At 37.8% G+C, this 18,402-nt stretch overlaps 1 protein-coding gene across 1 annotated transcript in view; it reads left to right on the top strand.

Moving 5' to 3' along the window:
• The window catches only part of PDE11A (phosphodiesterase 11A), a 383,893-nt gene that overhangs the window by 206,230 nt on the left and 159,261 nt on the right, over positions 1-18,402 (top strand). Inside the window, exons 7-9 of the mRNA XM_014834082.3 lie at positions 6,304-6,379; positions 8,846-8,913; positions 9,858-9,950. Coding sequence (XP_014689568.3) covers positions 6,304-6,379; positions 8,846-8,913; positions 9,858-9,950 — 237 coding nt within the window. The remainder of the gene's footprint in view (positions 1-6,303; positions 6,380-8,845; positions 8,914-9,857; positions 9,951-18,402) is intronic.

Genomic DNA, 18,402 nt, shown 5'->3' with positions numbered 1-18,402 from the left:
GGTAAGGAAGAGTGGATAGTGGATATAGGATTTCCAGATGACCAGGAGAGCCAGGATGGTTAGGAGGATTACTAAGACTTGCATAAGATATAGAATGGTGTACTTGTCAGGGATGAAGACAAATAGGGGTCCCATGGTTTTAAGAGTCAAACAGACTTTGCTGCATAGGTGGTGGAGACAATGCCTCAGTTCTAAGCCCAAAGGTCAGTTATTTTTTTGTGCTTTTGTCTGGAGTTTAAGGAATCATTTGTAGGCAGTGTTCTAGAAGCCATTAGGACTGCTCCTATGTGCAGGTAAGATAGGCAAAAAGAACCCACCTCTCTATTGTTTCAGGGAAATCCAGAGACTGACTCCGAACATCTTTCTCAGCTTGTCCTAGTACCAGAATTTTCACTGGTAGATTGACATTCGGGGGATGAAGTGTTGCTTTAGATTATTGTTAAAGTTGCACATATCTTTCTAGGAAGAAGGAACACATTGCACATGATTGAGTAGTATTACATTATCACCAATTCATTTAACACTACCTTTGACTGCCTTTGAGAGTCTGGGAAATATGACAAATACGTTTTGATGGCTCCAAGAGATAAACCACCTTTAATTAGATTGATTAACTAGAAAGACCCAATGAGGACAGAGACTAGGCAAAATTTTTAAGTAGACAGATCTTTAGTTGGAGAGAACATGACACTCCCAGATAATATATTTATTTTAACTGTAGCCTCCTAGAAAGGCTGCTTAGTCTCATGTGGTCTAATGTTTGGGACTCGATGTGTATTTTAAACTGAAAATTATTGAGCAGGGGCCCTGTGGAACATTGGGCTAGATATTTTTGGGTAGGTAGTCCTTTCAATATTAATAATATTTACATTTGTAAAATGCCTTACCAATTTTGAAGCCCTCTCACACACATATTCTCATAAAACAACTTGGAAAATAAGCAAAAGCACAAAGAGGAAAAGATGAGAATCTTCTATAATTCCAAAATCAGAGATAACTAATGCCAACATTTTGGTGTGCAGGAAATAAATATTGATGTGAAAATTGAGGCATGGAGAGTTTTGGTGACTTGATTGGGGTCAAGAGGCTGATAGTTATTTTTGAGCCATTGACTGATACGATTTGGAGACTTGGGTTTATCTGATGAACAGAGATGATTCCTTCCTTCATACTGTATTATTCCTCTTTATCCCTGTTTGGGATTCATTCTTCAGAGGTCTTGAGCTTCTATGATGAGCTTCATCTCCCTTCTCTTTCTCCCTCAGCCCCTGCAGAGGATGATGTATGCTCCCCGTCACTGCTGTTTCATATGGTCATATAAACTAACCTGGATTAGTTTAACTTTCCAGAAACAATAGCTATTGCCCCAAATAGAAGACTAGGAGATTGCCGTAATGATCTTAAAATTGGACAATTTACTCTCATCCTACTCTGCCCTCCTTCCTTCCGCCCGCTCTCCTCCTTGGGCTCATCAAACATGCTAATCATCACCACCCCCTCTTCCCTGGTCTCATAGCCAGTTAGTGTGGCTTCACTTCCTTCCCTCAGCCACAGTGGGAACGATTTAAAGACGCTCTCAGCATTCTTTGTTGCTTCTCCTGTCCTCCTGTGCTCAGCCCATGCAAGACTAGCTCTGGATTGATGCAGTTCTGTTCTCTCAACGAGGCCTTCCTCTCCTCCAGAACTAACCACTTGACTTCTATTCCTGATCCCATCCCTTCTTCCCTTGACTACCTTTGCCTTCAGTTAGCCTTTTGTGTTACTAAATTCAGTAACCCATTTCCAGTGCTTATCCTATCTGACCATTCTGCGACATTTGACACAATTGTTCCCCTTTAGTTCTATTTAGAAAATAACTTTTTCCCTTGTGTACAAGTAATCCATTATTGAAGATTTAGAAAATAGAAACAATAATTTAAAAGCTCCCATAAGCAGAATTCTTTCACAATGTGTACATATATCAAATCATCATGTTGTACACTTTAAGCTTTTTTTTTTTTGAGGGAGATTAGCCCTGAGCTAACACTTTAAATATGTCAGAATTTTGTCAATTGTCCTTCAATAAAGCTGGGGGCAAAAAGGATCAGTGGTTGCCAGAGGTGAGCAAGGATGGAAGGATGAATAGATGGAGCACAGAGGATTTTTAGGGCAATGAAACTACTCTGTATGATACTATAATGGTGGATACATGTCATTACACAGTTGTCAAAACCCACAGAATGTACAACATCAAGAGTGAACCCTAATGTAAACAATGGACTTTTGGTGATAATGATGTATTAGTGTGGGTTCATCAAATATAGTTAATGTACCACTCTGGTGAGTGATGTTGATAGTAAAGGATGTTGATGTGCATGTGTTCAGGCAGGACACATATGGGAACTGTCTGTACTTGCACTCATTTTGCTGTGAACCTAAAACTGTTCTAAAAATAAATTCTATTTAAAAAGTAAAGAAACAAAAACTCCCATAGGCAAATAATTCAAAGGGAACTATTGTGGTTTAATTTTTCCGGGATTTTCTAATGTATATAATATGTATTCGTACACCCACAGATACCCACACTATTATCACTTAATATATTAAAATTTCCCATGTTAATAAATATTCTTCTATAGCATGATTTTAATTAGATGGATAGTATTCCATGGTGTGGATGTGCAATGATTTACCTAAACAACTCTCTTCAGTTGAATATTCAGGTTATTTCTAATATATCATTATCATAAATAATGCGATGGTTCACACCTTTTTATGTAAACTTTTGTGCATAGCGATGATAATTACCATAGGATAAATTTCTAGACATGAAATTGATAAGTCAAAGGTATTTATTCTGTTTAGACTCTGGATACACGTCAATAAATTCCTCTCTGGAAAAGTTGTAGCAGTGTGTTCACACATTAGAAATGCTATGAAGCCTTTAGGTTCAGAGTATGAGCTTTGGAGTTGTTTTCCATCCCTGTCACTGACCCCACCTTCTTCTTCCTGCCCTAAATATTGTGTCTCCTCAGGTTCAATTTTTCGTGCTTTTTGTCTTTTTCTTGGATGAGTTCTCCCTTGGAGATTTTACACACTCAGTTACCACCAGAGCCTGATGACTCTAAGGTTACTGTCTCCAGCTCCTCTCTCATTGTCATCTCTCAATTGTAATGTGTGTGAACTTGAACTCGGTATTGGTTCCATCAAACTTCCTGAGTTCCCCACCTCAAGGAACTCCTCCACCCTTACTTAATGTTACCTCTGTAGGGATGAGAAAACACATACTTCCACCTCCCCAGAATAAAAAATTCTTTTGGGAAACTACAATAATTTTTTGTAAGCAAAATTCTTTTTTATTTCACTGGCAAAAAGCCTAAGGTTTGTTTTTCTCCCTACCGGCTTCTCAATCTGTCTCTCTCCTTGTTTCTCTCACTCATTGCATGCTTTTCTTCTTTTTGCACTGTGACCTCCTCCCTCAGCTGCTTCAGATTTCCTACAAGAGGTTAGAGAGGGGCTACGGTTGTCCCAGAGTTGGCAGAGGCAGTTGTGCCTACTGCTCAGTGCTGGTTCAGGACCACTGACAATTGTGTATGACCCTCAGCAAGACGAAATAGAGCCAGCCACTCTAGTGCTGCGCTGGCTAGCCCAAGTCTGTAGATTATACCTCCCAGACCTCTCCAAAATCGACCTCCTTCTCTTCATGCTCACTAGCATTGCTGTAATTCAGACTTTATCCTTAGGGAGAGGAAGGAAATCACTTTGTTCTTTTGGAAGATAACTTTAATAAATGTGTTTGTTATTGTCTGGCTTCCTTGGAAATAGTGTCTCCACTTTAAAGGCACTTAATCTCTCTAAGTCTTATCTGATTGTTAGGAGGATGTTAACAGTAACTCATAGGGTTGTTTTAACAAGTATATGAGGTGATGCATTTGAAAGTTCTGAACAAGGAGCCTGACAGGGAGTGAACATCCAGTAAATGTTAGCTTATCATCATGACTGTCATCATCATCTTTGAAGACCCACTTTCAAGGATCTAAAGCTGCTTCTGATTTCTCTGAACAGTCAGTTACTGGCTTTACTATAGTGTTTTGAACATTTTTTACTTGGACATTTATTTTATATTAATTATTTCCATCTTTACTACACTGAGCTCCTCAAGGATAGTAGCTCTTTGAATTCATTTTTATATCCTCAACATCCAGCAATGTGTCTGGAGCAATAGAAGGTGGCAAATAAATATGTTGGAAGAATGCACTGAATAAATGGTTTATACATCAAAAACTAATGTTTTTGGTTTTGTTTTGTTTTGAATCTGGAATTCCCAAAAATCATGATGTAATTCATCCTATTAGCAAACTAAAAAAGAAAAAAGATCATATGATCTAAAAATCACATGATTGAAAGGTATGGAGTTGAAGAGTAAGATAATGTGATGATGTGCCTAGAAAATCCAAAGCACTATAGATAAGATATTAAAGTTAATAGTTGAATTTAGCAAGATTGATGGATGCAAGTTCAAAATACAAAAATCAATTATATTTCTATGTCCATTTAAAACATTAGAAAATAAATTAATAACACCATTTACAATAACATGAACTTTCAAAACACCAGATTCAAATATAACAAATTATGTCTAAGACTTCTGCATAGAAAACTAAAAAACTTTGCTTAGAGAAATTTTAAGAAGCTTAAATAGAGGGATGTTTATGGATTGAAAGACTCAACTTTGTAAAGATGTCAGTTCTTTCCCACATTGGTCAATAAATTCAAGAGAATCCCAATAAAAATCTCAGCAATGTGTGTGTGTGTAAACTTCAAGTTGATTCTAAAATTAATATGGAAACACCAAGGGCCAAAAATAGTCAAGACAATCTTAAAGAAGGACAAAGTTGGAGGATTTACACTACCAGATACCAAGACTCATTATAAGATCTTATTATTTAAAGGAGCATAGTATTGACATAAGGATAGACACATAGATCAATGAAGTAGAATAGAAAGTCCAGAAACAGATCCAAACATATATGGACATTTAATTAATGAAAAAAGTGGTACTGCTAAGTGGTGGGGAGAAGTATTCTTTGTTCCCCCAAAATGGGACTGGGTCAATTGGATACCCACTGAAAAAAAAAAAAAATAGAATCTTGATTCTCAGTTCACACTATATGTGAAAATCATTTTCAGTTGGATTGAAAATCTAAATGTGAAAGTTAAAACAATGAAAATCTAGAGAAAAGAATAGGAGAATATCTTCATGAGCTAGGAGTAGGAGAGGATTTTTTTAACAAGACCAAATATGTACTAAAAACAAGAAAGTAGCATATTAGTATCAAGAGCAGAAGACATCTGGAAAATTAATTTCTCAGAGAAAAATAAATCTCAAAAAAAAATCCAAATGTAAAATTTAGGTGTGTAAATTAACTTCCAATTTCAAATTTTTAAAATATAGAGCTCTTGCCTTCTACAGTGAATATTGAAAAATATAAGAATTTTTTTTTATCTCAATACCTATGATCTGAAACCTTGACATCTTATTTTTTCTCCTATAGTATTGGGATGACAGGTTGACCTTTCTCACTAGAAATCAAGATCGTATTAACCCACAACAGCCTTTCAGTCTTTAGTAGCTCCTATCTTACAGTTCAAATATGAGCCATTGGTTTTAATATTAAGTGGAGCTTGTTATTGAATGATGTTTGTTTGATGCTGAAAACTGTACCTTTATATTTCAAATCCATCATTTCCTGTCAATCCGTTAGGGTACAGAAAGAAAATCTTTGAACCTCTGCATTTATCTTATCTTTTGCAACTTCAATTTTTTGTATATGATTTTATAATATACATAGTAAATTAGTAATGTTAAAAATATAGAACATTAAAAGCAAATATACATAAGGCAGCATTATAGGCTCAAACATTTTTACTAGCAGATGTACCCAATCCAAGAGAAATATTGACCGCTGGTTTAATTAAAACGCTTTGACTACTCAGAGCAGAAACAGTTGTCAGAATTCTTGTTTGGTGGTGCGATTGTGATCAAGATGGTTATACGTCCAGCTCTGGACGGCTGCAGGAATTGGGCGAGGTAGTGCTGGTGTGGGGAGTTTTGGTTGATTCATATTAAGGCTTGATTCCCTTAGGATGTTCATTGTGATGTTTTAAATTAAAAAAGAGAGGTGAGTGTATACACTTAAAAATTAGATGATAACATATCTTTTTAAAAGTTATTTCAAATTATCTGTTATGAAGAGTGGTAAGCTGTAAGTCGGGAGTGGATAGCTAATACTTAATTTAATTAACTGCTTTCTTATATCCTAGGCTGACCAGATATCTGGTTTTCACATAAGATCTGTTCTCTGCGTCCCTATTTGGAATAGCAACCACCAAATAATTGGTAAGACATTACCTAAATAGTTCAACTTCTTTTATAAAGAAATACAGATTTACTTTAAAATTCATCTATATCTTTTTTATGTATTTCCTCTTTTAATGTGCAGGACTCATCAACCTATGTTTCTTGTATAATCTCAGAAGTGCAGACTCCTGATGAATCGACATTAATCAGAACAATCAACAAATATTTATTCTTTCAAATAAGAACCAATAATTTTGAAGTTGGAGGGGATCTCAGAAATCAGTCAACAAATAGAACTCTTATTTTGCCTTGTGGAAATTGAGGCAGGGAGAGAGATGGAGACAGAGACAGAGAGATAGATTAAAAACTTGAATAAGGTCACAAAGTGAGTCAGGATTAAAACTGAGGCCCTCGTAACTCCTAGTACAAATTTTCCCACTACATCTGTATGTTTATATCTATGCTGTTACACATGGAGTAAATGCAAAAGAAGAGAGAACATGCATTACTAGATATATACTGAACATACATCTTTCTGCCTGGATGTTTCTGAAATAATTACACTTTCCCCAGAATAAGGGGATTGTGGGCCAAAGCAGCTTCCAATGTTTCTCTCCCTCCCTGCTCCTTTCCCTCCTCTCAAAAACTCAAGTCAGGAAAATATCAAACATAAGAAAGAAGTCTAAGCAAGAAGAGGTCAGTGGTTAAAGTAAAGTTATGAAGGATAGAGGCATTAGTTCAAATTATTGAAACACAATGAAAATTAGGGGTTTTTTCTAAGAGGCATAAGGTAACTGATGCATTTGGTAACTAATTCATGTATTTGCCTCTCTTTGCTTCCCCATAAGATTGCCTGTTAAACTCTAAGACACCACTACTTACCAAAGGATGTAGTATTCTGTAAATATTATCAAGACTTGAATTCTAACAGAATTTTTTCATCAGTTTGCTTAATTTGCAGAGAAACACTGTTACATTATTGAACATGAAGAATATTCTAGGGGCTGCCCCTGTGGCCGAGTGGTTAAGTTGTGCCATCCACTTCAGCAGCCCAGGGTTTCACCAGTTCATATCCTGGGTGCAGACCTAGCACCCTTCATCAGTCCATGCTGAGGCGGCATCCCACATAGCGCAACCAGAGACACTCACAGCTACGATATACAACTGTGTACTGGGGGGCTTTGGGGAGAAGAAGAAAAAAAAAGATTGGCAACAGATGTTAGCTCAGGTGCCAATCTTTAAAAAAAAAAAGAATATTCTAAGATTTGGGAAATTGAGTCTCTAGTACAAAGCACTGAATTACATCATGTACAAAGTTTTAAATATATCTAAGTTTAAAGAGAAGAGAAAATCCATAAGAAACATCGTGTGTGATCTGTTGATGTCCAATGGCAATCTCACATACAGTCCTACAGTGCATTCCTAACAGTCAACATCTGTGATTCTTTCAAAATTAAGACTAGTTTGCCTGTTACTTGCTAAAAGATTTGCATCTCATTATATATGTCTTCTAGCCTATGATGACTTATCTCCCTGGTGGAAGGTTAAGTGTTTTTAAAAATACGAGTGTGCTTTAGAATTACAGCTATTTTTTTGTTTGTACTAAATGGGGACACAGGAATGGTTTTCAAGATTGTCCAGTTTTTCTGGTTGGAGTTTTGTGTTGTGATAGTCATGTCCCCAAACATCTGGTATAATGCTGGAAATGAACTTTGGAAAGAGGAAGCACACGTAAATTAATTTTGTTACAGCTATATTTACCCCATTGGTAGCAGGCAACAGAACTAAATTTGCTTTGAAGGTTAACTGTGCCCTAATTCGTAACATTTCTTCAATGTTCACTCAGTGTGGAGCAACATGCTTTACAGACATTCCAACGTTATTTCATTTAATCTTCATAACCCTCTGAGATATTTAACATTTAAATCCCCATTTTACAGATGGGGAATTTCGGTGCTAAAAAGGTTAGATAACTTGCTTAAGGTAACAGTTGATGGTGGAGTTGAAATTTGAACTGAGACAAGTCTGACCCCAAAACCCATGTTCTTAATCACTATACCGTACTGCCTCACTCAGCCACTGTGCTTCATGAAACTGAAATATGTATATACGTATATATACATATGTATATATGTATACATGCACATACAGCTAGATATACTCAGTTATATATATAATTGCATATATATGTATGTTTATATGACAGATATATCAGAGTTACTGTGCACAGTCATCTTGAAAACCATTTTAGGGAATCAGATTGATGCCTGGTAGAACTCGAGGCTTCGCTGAGACCTAGTCTGGATATCATAGCCTTGAAGATAGACTGCATCGCTGTACGTGTCGGATCGCTCTCCTGGAGACAGCAGGCACTAGAGAGACCAGAGATTAAACTGAGTGTCTGAGTTACTTAAAGGAGGCACAGAGTCAGCTGGGGCTTACTATATTGTAGTAATACAGCATCCGGTGCTGAAAATGACCACATATCCCAAACTCTTCCCACAGGAGTGGCTCAAGTGTTAAATAGACTTGACGGGAAACCTTTTGATGATGCAGATCAACGACTTTTTGAGGTAAGAAAATAAATTTGTGAACCAAGGGTTATAGTTGAGTCAGCAATAGCCTCCTGGTGCAGCTTGCCCAAATTTGTAAGGATGAATAATTGTTAATCAATTACCATTATACTTACAAGTTTTGACAGAATTTAAAGGAAGATTTAAATAATCTGTCAATGCTTAGGTAAAATTTGATTCTATTTTTTACTAATTAGGTTATTTTGTTTGATTGCTTTATCCTAATGTTATTACAGAAGTGAATCGCCCCCTCTTCTCTCCAAAGTATTGTCTTCTTCTTGTCTTACTCGCGTGTGTTCAGAACCAATCTTGAGACTTCTAGCCAGCTCTGCTAGGTGTATGGCCCTCACCTTTCTTATGTTTACAAACTTCTGTTTACTCCAGTCTTCCCTCTAGCTGGATAGGTTAGCCTAGAATAGGCTTCCCCATAGACTACCAGCAGCCAACGTGAAAACCCTGTGATGATTTTTCTCTAGTTGAGAATATCTCACAGCTTCTTTATTAACTGGTTCTAAATCTGTCTTCCTTCCCCTTAACATTCACCTTAAGAGAAAACTCACTTGGTTTCTTCACCAAAATATGTTATAGCTTAGCCACTGACAGAGGTTTTTTTGGTTAAATGGAATGGAACTATTAAAATTAGTCCACACTCTCAATAAATTAAGAATACATTTAAACAGATTGTAAGTATGTTTTTAAATGTGTAAAGTCATTTTGTCACAATCACATTAAATCAGTAACTTTTCCTCATGTGCAATGTGAGCTATAAAGTTGTTACATGACAATAGTAATTAAGAATTTTAATGTGCATATTTCCCCAAGGTCTACCTTTGTGTACAATAAAATTATATTTTCAGAATCATCCCTGATGACTGCCTGCTTTCATATTAGATTATGCCAATAAGTTTTTGCAATTTTTAATTAGTGGGCTTTCTCTTTCCTAGGCTTTTGTCATCTTTTGTGGCCTTGGCATCAACAACACAATTATGTATGATCAAGTGAAGAAGTCCTGGGCCAAGCAGTCTGTGGCTCTTGATGTAAGTACAGTATTTATGTCAGAATGGTACGCCTAAAAGGCATAATTTTACAAGGGAAAAATATCCTTGTTATGGGCTTGACTCTCAATTTTTAATTATCTATTCATTGAGTCTTAATCATTTTTGAGTCGTGGGTTTGAATTTGATGAAAACTAGAGACCCTCTCTAGAAAAATGCACATGTGCTCACAATTTTGCATATAATTTTAAGGAGTTCACCAATTCCTTGAAGCTCATTCATAATGTTGTACTGTTAGATATAGATTTTAAATATTAGGTTTATTAGAAGTGATGATGCAAAAATAATTTGTCAGGATTTTAAATGCATTATGAACTTATATTGAATATGTATAGATATTCCGGAAATTCACAACTTTTCTTACCATAGGAGAAAAGCTTACTATAAAGATATGTGACCCGGGGAGGGGAGGCTGCTCCTGTCGTTATCCAACTCCCCCCCAACACACACACACACACACACACACACACACACACACACAAAGCACCCAGAACTCCCACCAGTTTCCCACCCCTAAACCGTGTGTCCTCTCAGACTCATCAGGTTCTCAAAGAACAGTTCTTATCTTCCCTGAATCCCAGCTGGTTTTGACCCAAGACCTGTTTTTTTTCCAACTTCTGCTCTGTAGCTATTATCAAAGATTTTGTTTATATCTATGAAATACTTATTAAGTAGGGCAGATAAAATGTCAGTATACATGACATTATATATCACATAATATATAACATAATCTAGAACAGTGTAATATAATACATTTGAATTTCAAAATATTCAGTGTACCAGGGGAGATATTGGTAGAAAGGGAAAACCAAGAGAGGATAAGTAGGCAAGTCAATGGTACCTGAGTGCTCTGATTTGGGGTTTAAAAGACATAAAATTATAGCTATCTGTCTATATACTTTTTTTCTCTTGACTAGATCGTGAATTCTAAAAACAAGGGGATTTTTATCTTTTTGTAATCTTATTCCCAGTGCCTAGCAGGGTGCTTAGCACAGAGAAAGTATTTATTGAGTGGTTTTTGGATGGAGGGAGGGAAGGAGAGAAGAAAAGAGGAAGGAAAGAACAGAAGGAAGGGATTCTTTTGCTCTCTCTCTGAGATAGTCCTGCTTTGTTTATATGTAAAATCTTTACAGCGAGGAATAAAAACAATATCTATAGGATTAACTAATAAATGGATGAGCTGTAAACATGCACTCAACCAACAAGAATCACTAGTAGTGCAGAACTATTTCCAAATCCTGGCTCTGTCACTACCTCAGTTGTGAGAATTAGGTGAGATGATGCATGAGAAGATTTGAATATGCAGTCAATAAAATTATAGTAATAAACATACTCACTATATTATCACTTGCAGTAGAATATTTACCACTGAGAAATCACCGTAGATTTTGAGAAAGGGCAGAGGACTGGAATTTGGAACAGCAAATGTCATGACTCCTTCACCGTCTTCAAAGTTTGATCTGCACAGAGTTGCCTCACCCATTGTTTCTTAGTTTCTGCAACTATAAAAAGAAGGACACACTATATACTAGTCCTGCCTAAACTGTGCTTCATGTTGTCATGACATAATTCACACACACACAGAACGTCTCTTGTATACCCATATTCTCACTCCTCACCTACCTCCGAGTGGATCTTCATCCTGTTGAGAAGCAGCTGGAATAATGGGTTGAAAGCTGAATGGCCATTTACCAGTGAAGGGCAGCACTCTCCCTGGCACTACTTCTTAATCCCCCCTTGACCCAAGAAACCACAGTTCCCATTACCTAAAAAGTGCTAATATAGCCACGGGCTCCTCACCAGGGAGTTGCTCATTTGGGCACATCGTGAACACTCTCTTGTTTATGTGACTCAGATATGTTCTGTCCTTACACACAAAAATTATTACTAACACCCCCAAATTTCCAACCCAACTCTGAGCCTTGCGGCAATCTCACCCTTTCAGAAGTTGACTTATACATGTGGACTTGTATGTTCTGTGTGCTTTGTTTTGTGCCAGTGTCAAAAGTGGCATTCCTAGTCAGAATTCTGGTATGGCCATCTTGGTTTTCTCTCCCACCTCCACTCAATCCCTACCCCACCAGATACCAGATTCTTGGCACTTATGATCAGATGGCATCCACCCCACTCTCCAGCCTGGGAATCCATATGCAAGACTATCTGGAAGGATTTCTTATCTTAGGCCTGTATGAAGACAAAATATGACGTATTGAGAACTACTAAACCCACACCCTGGAATGAGATCTACATTGCTATAGTATACATTAACTTCTGAATGAATAGTATATTTTAAATTTATGTATTTGCAAATATTATACATTAATATGAATCATGTAATATTGATGTAAATATTTCTATTAAAAGTATGTATTAGTATCTATGAATTTATACAGCCTAGTCCAGTAAAGGATTTAAAGTACTTTATAGGAATATAAATGATCCAGAAAATTTGTCTAAAGGGAAGCTAATGATAATAATAGTAACAGAGCTGGGGAGTGTTGGGGTGCTAGCCAACAGGGTAGAACTACTTGCAATGGTGTCCTTGTATCATTTCCATCCCTCCTCCCCAAAGACCTGGAACAACTCTCTCCCCTTCTTTCATTGTGGCTAAGGGAAGATTCCCCACTCAGATCTGGCCAGGTTCCGCTCCTTGTGTTGTCTCATTTTTGCTTATTCTCTTTAGTTTTTATCCTACTTGATCTTGCCCAGGAAGATCCATGTCTAAATGTAGCCTTCTCCTTCCCATAATCTTACTGCAGTGTCTTTTTTCAGTTGGCAACAGGAGTGAAGGGAAATAATCCACTCCACAGCCCTCAGCGACGGTAACCGCCCTAGAAGCCTTTCCCTCCCCAGAAAGGAAGCACGCATAGTTCATGGCCTGGAGCAGTAGGGAAGATACATTTCTTCCTGTGTGCTTAGAGACCGTGAGAGATAGCACAACATTCTCTTGTCTTTTGAAAATCCTTTCCCTCGGGCACTTTAAATAAAAATACCCCTTTGGCACATTCTCTGGAAGTAAACATTCTCCAGATAAATTCTCTGAGAAGGCTAATCCTCACAAACCCTCGCTCCCTCAAAAATGTTCAGAGCTCATTAGAAGTACGCTTCCAATGCAGGCCTCGCTTGGCATCAATATCCCCTGTGGAAGGGGGCAGCCGGCTTTGTCCAAGCAAAAGCCAGTGTAAGGAGAAGATTTAAAGCCTTGTCTCTGGCATTAGTCTGATCAGTCTAGTTGGGTGTAAGTCCTGGTTCAGTAGATGTTGATCTTGGGCAACCTACTTCACCTCTCAATCTCAGTTTTTTCCTATGTTAAATGGGTGTGATAAGAAAAGTGTTTTAACAATTGAGTAAAATAATACAGGGAAAGTGTGTAGAGAGAGTGTTTAGTTACAGTTGGCACTTAGTAAAAGTTAGATGTTGTGTAGCCAGAGCACTTGTTGTATTTAATCTGCACTGAGTTCTGTCTGCTCAGCCCAAGATTTGCTTAAAACTGTGCTGGTGGAGGGGCTGGGGAGGAGGTGTAATTTTTTGCCCCTTTTGTCAGAAAGATTATTTCCTGCCTGAAGTTTGAGCTGAAAACAGATCCCCCATTTCCCAGTTCCTCAGCACGCCCTGTGTTACACCATTGAGCATCCCAGCAGCACTGCAACCACAGCTGCTGCACTCCAGCCTGCTGTTCTACTCACTACTGCTCACTCAGCACACGCCCATTGTCTGTGGCCTGTGTTACCCTGTACATTTCTGCAGAAAAGGCCAGGGCATGGAAATACACAATTTCCTATGTCAGACACAGCCATGCAGGTCTTCAAAAGCTATACATCTCAGGGCTGGCCCGGTGATGCAGTGGTTAAGTTTACACATTCTGCTTTGGCAGCCCAGGGTTTACCAGTTTGGATCACGGGTGTGGACCTACACACTGCTTGTCAAGCCATGCTGTGGCAGGTGTCCCACATATAAAGTAGAGGAAGATGGGCATGGATGTGAGCTCAGGGCCAGTCTTCCTCAGCAAAAAAGAGGAGGATTGGTGGCAGATGTTAGCTCAGGGCTAATCTTCCTCAAAAAAAGAAAAGAAACTACATCTCCAAGATCAAAGCTTTCCTCAAAAGACATGCCCTTTCCTGTTGCCACATACTGGCAACTTCAGCTGATTTTAGCCTAATCTACAAATGGTGAAAAATAGAAATGTAAACATAAAATATTTTCCTCTTTTCTGGCCTTTAAAAAGTGAAGTGACTAATACATTATCTGGATTTTGTTTAACAATTGAATTATAAAAAGGCCATGAGTAAAGAATTATTTTGATGATTGCTTTACTTAATTTCTCATAATTTAGTTATATAAATCTATTGTTAAAGTCCTTTTTCCTAAATATATAAAATTAATACTCTGAGGCTCTTAGAGAGCAGAAATACTCTTAAAGCTGAACAATGGAACAAAGAGAGGAGTTTACTGTCATTTTTAATAACTTTAGTTTTATGATCCTGATTTCCATTCTGCATGAGTAGCCAAAAGCTTCAGGAGAAGTATTCTACTGTATGTTTACACTCTTGAGGAGTAAAGATCTTAAGATAAAATGGGGAAACTACCTGAAAGTCCAGAATACAGAGAAAATAAAATACCAACATTGAGGTAGAATATTACTTCTTCATTTTGAACATCAAGATTGGTCCTTTGGGATGTCTTTCATAAGTATTGCAAATGAAGCCTTACCTAATACTGATGAGAAATTTTCCAGGAAATATAAGTCAGTGTAGTAAGGGACACATTACACACTTTTATGATCAGAAGAAGGAAGGAATGAGGGTCAAACAGAGGGTGTGGAAAGGGCATATGCAATCAGGAGCAAAGCCCCATTTATTCCACCTCCCAAAGGCCTCTCCCATCCATTTCCTCCTTTCCAATTGCTTCAGCAACCATCCTACTTAAGGGCATCATTACCTCTTGACTGAGAAATTGTAATAGCCTTCTATTTATTCTTCCTAAACCATATTTTAGATTGCATCACTCACCCACTCATAGACCTTAAATTACTCCCCCACTAACTATCAAAGTACAAACTTTCTGGCCTTCGGGGCTCTTGGTAATCTTGTACCAAACTATCTTCCTACCCCTGGATCTCACTTCTCAAAGCATTCTACACTACTTACAAACTCAGCTACATCATAGTCCACAATCAGCTGCCTGCTTCTCTGCCGTCTGATCTTTACTTCAGCATCCTCTCCACTTTAGTTATTCTCTGTTCCAATTATGCCATCTCCCCTCAAAATGGTCTCATCATTCAAAGTTCAATTTAAATGTAGTCTTCTATACAAAGCTTCTAATCCCATGATTATTTGTTCCTCTCTTTGCCCTATATTATAGTTAATTGTGAGTCTATATGTTTTCCTCTTCTAGAACATGTGTATTAAATTATGTAATCATGTCTTATCTATCTTTTATTCCTTTCAATATTTTATATATAGTGGTACTCAATAAAAGCATATTGAATAAATGAATGCATTCAGCCACAAATAATTATTTTGGTCTACCAAGTCAACATTCCAAAAATGAAAAGCTTGGGCTGTGATGGAGGAGCCAGCAGTCACTTTGGTGGCAGTCTTGCTGGCCACAGACTTGCATAGCATCTGCTCTGTATTCCCTTCCCTCATTATAGGCCATGAGTACAAAATTATTTTTGTTTATTTATTTTGAGGGGACCTCTTCCCAGATACTGTGTCCCCTGGGGTATTTCCTGAGATGATGATTAAGGTGCCAACCTGGCTTCCTGAAGGTAAGGAAGAAGGAGAGAAGTGAAAGAGATGATTCTTCCATAAGGAATCTTCTAAGCACCAAGGAGAGAATTTTCTCTAACTGAGCAATTGAGAGAGCTAGACTCATAGGATGCCAAGAGAATGCCACTTCATTCTTTCTCGCCCCTCTTTCTTTAAACTTACTCTGTTAAATCAATGTTCCCTACTTCTGGATGAACTCTCTGGTAGATTCCATGGCTCTTCTGACACACTCAGGTGTTAAATAGTCTCTGAATTCCTCCCCTTCCCTGGGATAGGAAGCCTGTGGTCAGGAGAGGGGCACAGTGGGCTTCTTTACTCTTCCTCACTTCACCTCCTCCCCTAAGACAGGCACAGGGAGCAAGAAGGAGGTAGGATAAAGAGCAAAGCCTTATATGACTGGTGCTGTCCTAAACTGGTTTCAAGGCCCTCTGTGTCAGAACCAACGTTCTCTTTTTATCGTGAGTTGCTTTGATAAATTCTTCAGAGAACCCCTAGGGCTGGGACTCTGTCTTTGGCAGTCCCTAATGTGGGTTTGTCTCTTCTGACTGACAGGTTACAATCCCTACTCAGTCTCTGGTTTTCAGTGGCCCATCCAGACCCTCCCTCTGTGGGGATCATCTCACTCCTCCAGGAAGTCCTTTTTGTCAGGATCTGTTTTTGTTTTTCTCTTTTTTTAATAAAGGTAAAATAAAAACAACACAAATTGTACTATTTTTAAGTGTCCAGTTCAGTGGCATTAAGTGCATTCACATTATTGGGCAGTCGTCACCATCATCCATCTCCAGAACTTCTTCTTCATCCACGTTCCAGAATAAGTGTTTAACTCTGAGCCCATTAAACACTAACTCCTCAGTCCACCTTCCAGCCCTTGGCAAACATTGTTCCACTTTATGTCTGTGAATTTTAGTAATCTAGATACCTCATACACAGGTGGAATCAGACAGCATTTGTCCTTTTGTGACTGACGTTTCATTTAACATAATATCTTCAAGCTTTATCCATTTCACAGCATGTGCCAGAATTTCCTTTTTTTCTTTTTAAGGTTGAATAATATTCTTTATAAATATATACCGTATTTTGTTTATCCATTTATTCATTTATTCATTGATGGACACTTGCGTTGCTCCCAGGGTCAGAGTCCTTTTAAGCCTGGTTATCTTTCATGGGTCCATTTCCCCACGGGAAAAGTCACATGTCTTCAGCCATTAGATTGCAGATCCTTTCTTCTTGAAACAGCCCTCTCCTCCTGCCCACTAACCTTTAGAATTTTTAGGCATGAATCAAGTACCAGTTTCTGATTCCCACACCACACTCGGGAGAAATATATATTAGGTTCTACAAGTGGTTTTCCAGAAGAAACTCTCAAAAAACCCTAACTAAAAAATCTTCAGTATTGGGCTTTCTGATGAAGTTACCCTTTTCTTACACAGTGAAGAGATGGGCAATGGACAGCTTAGCTTGGAGGTAGCAAAACTAGTTTGGGACATCTTTTTTCTAAGTCCTCTGGAGAAGGCTTAGAAGGCCTAGCACCTCCCTTTAGAATGTAATACCTGTTGTTCAATTATAAGCTCGGACAGAAGGAGTCCCATTTAAACATTCTGTTATCCAACAAAATGATTTTTTCCAGACCAAGTTATTGTCAGACTATGATCTTGTGATTGTCCAAATGATAAATGTCCACCCTTGAAAGATCCATCTTTATTTGCAGATACAGTGGATGCAGGTTATCAGTTACAAAGCCAAATGCAACACATCAGCAGAAAGGGAATTGTTCCCATTTGTAAATTCTTTACTGAAAACATGTTGGATTATGTAAAACTTCTTTTTAAGAAAGGAGAAAAAAGAAACCCAAATGAACTACTTCCCTGAAATGGTCATGTGGTAATTAGTTCCCTATTATTGTCACTACTACATCTTAAGTTTCTTTAAAAACAAACAAAGAAAAAACACTTTGGAAGCTGTTCTCTGTGAAAATTCTAGGCTCTTATTGAGCTGGTTTATAAATTATGATCAAATAATTATGGCTTTTTAAAAGACCTGAAAAGAATAATCATGCCAACTTTCCTGAACTTCTTTGGATAGCACAGTAAGGACCAACTAAAGAGATAGTGTGGGCTTCAACTTTTCACTTGCTTCTTTTTGTTGCTCAAAGAAAAGTCTAACAATGACATGCTAATTGTGATTTTTAGGTATTAGAATCATCAGGGGAGCTTTTAAAAATATATTAGCTCCTGAGCCCTTTCCTAGACCAATTGAGTCAGAATCTCTGAAAGTAGGGACTGAGTATGTGTATTTAGAAAAAGTTCTCCTGGTGATTCTGTTGCACAGTGCAGATTGAGAATCACTTGTATAGAGTCATCCGTATGTGAGATAATTTTTCCAAGTCTTTCTTTCACAAAAGGCAAACACGGTATTGGATATTAGTACTTCCTTTATAAATATTTGCTGAATTAGGTTGAAGACAGTAAACGAAATGAGGTAGGACTAGAGGTGCTATCTCCTCCCTGCTTTAAATACCTGTTCATTCTTTGACCCTTCTTACAGCTCCTATTCTCTCCTCTTTTGAGGAGTCCTCTAGAAGATTATCAGTGAACACCTGTGCTCAGTCCTCATTCTCAGTCCTTGACCTCTCTTTTCTGTTCATGCTGTTGACTATTTCCTCC

The sequence above is a fragment of the Equus asinus genome, chromosome 4 (genome assembly GCF_041296235.1).
Source record: "Equus asinus isolate D_3611 breed Donkey chromosome 4, EquAss-T2T_v2, whole genome shotgun sequence".
NCBI lineage: Eukaryota > Metazoa > Chordata > Mammalia > Perissodactyla > Equidae > Equus > Equus asinus.
This window is presented reverse-complemented; position numbering and strand designations above follow the sequence as displayed.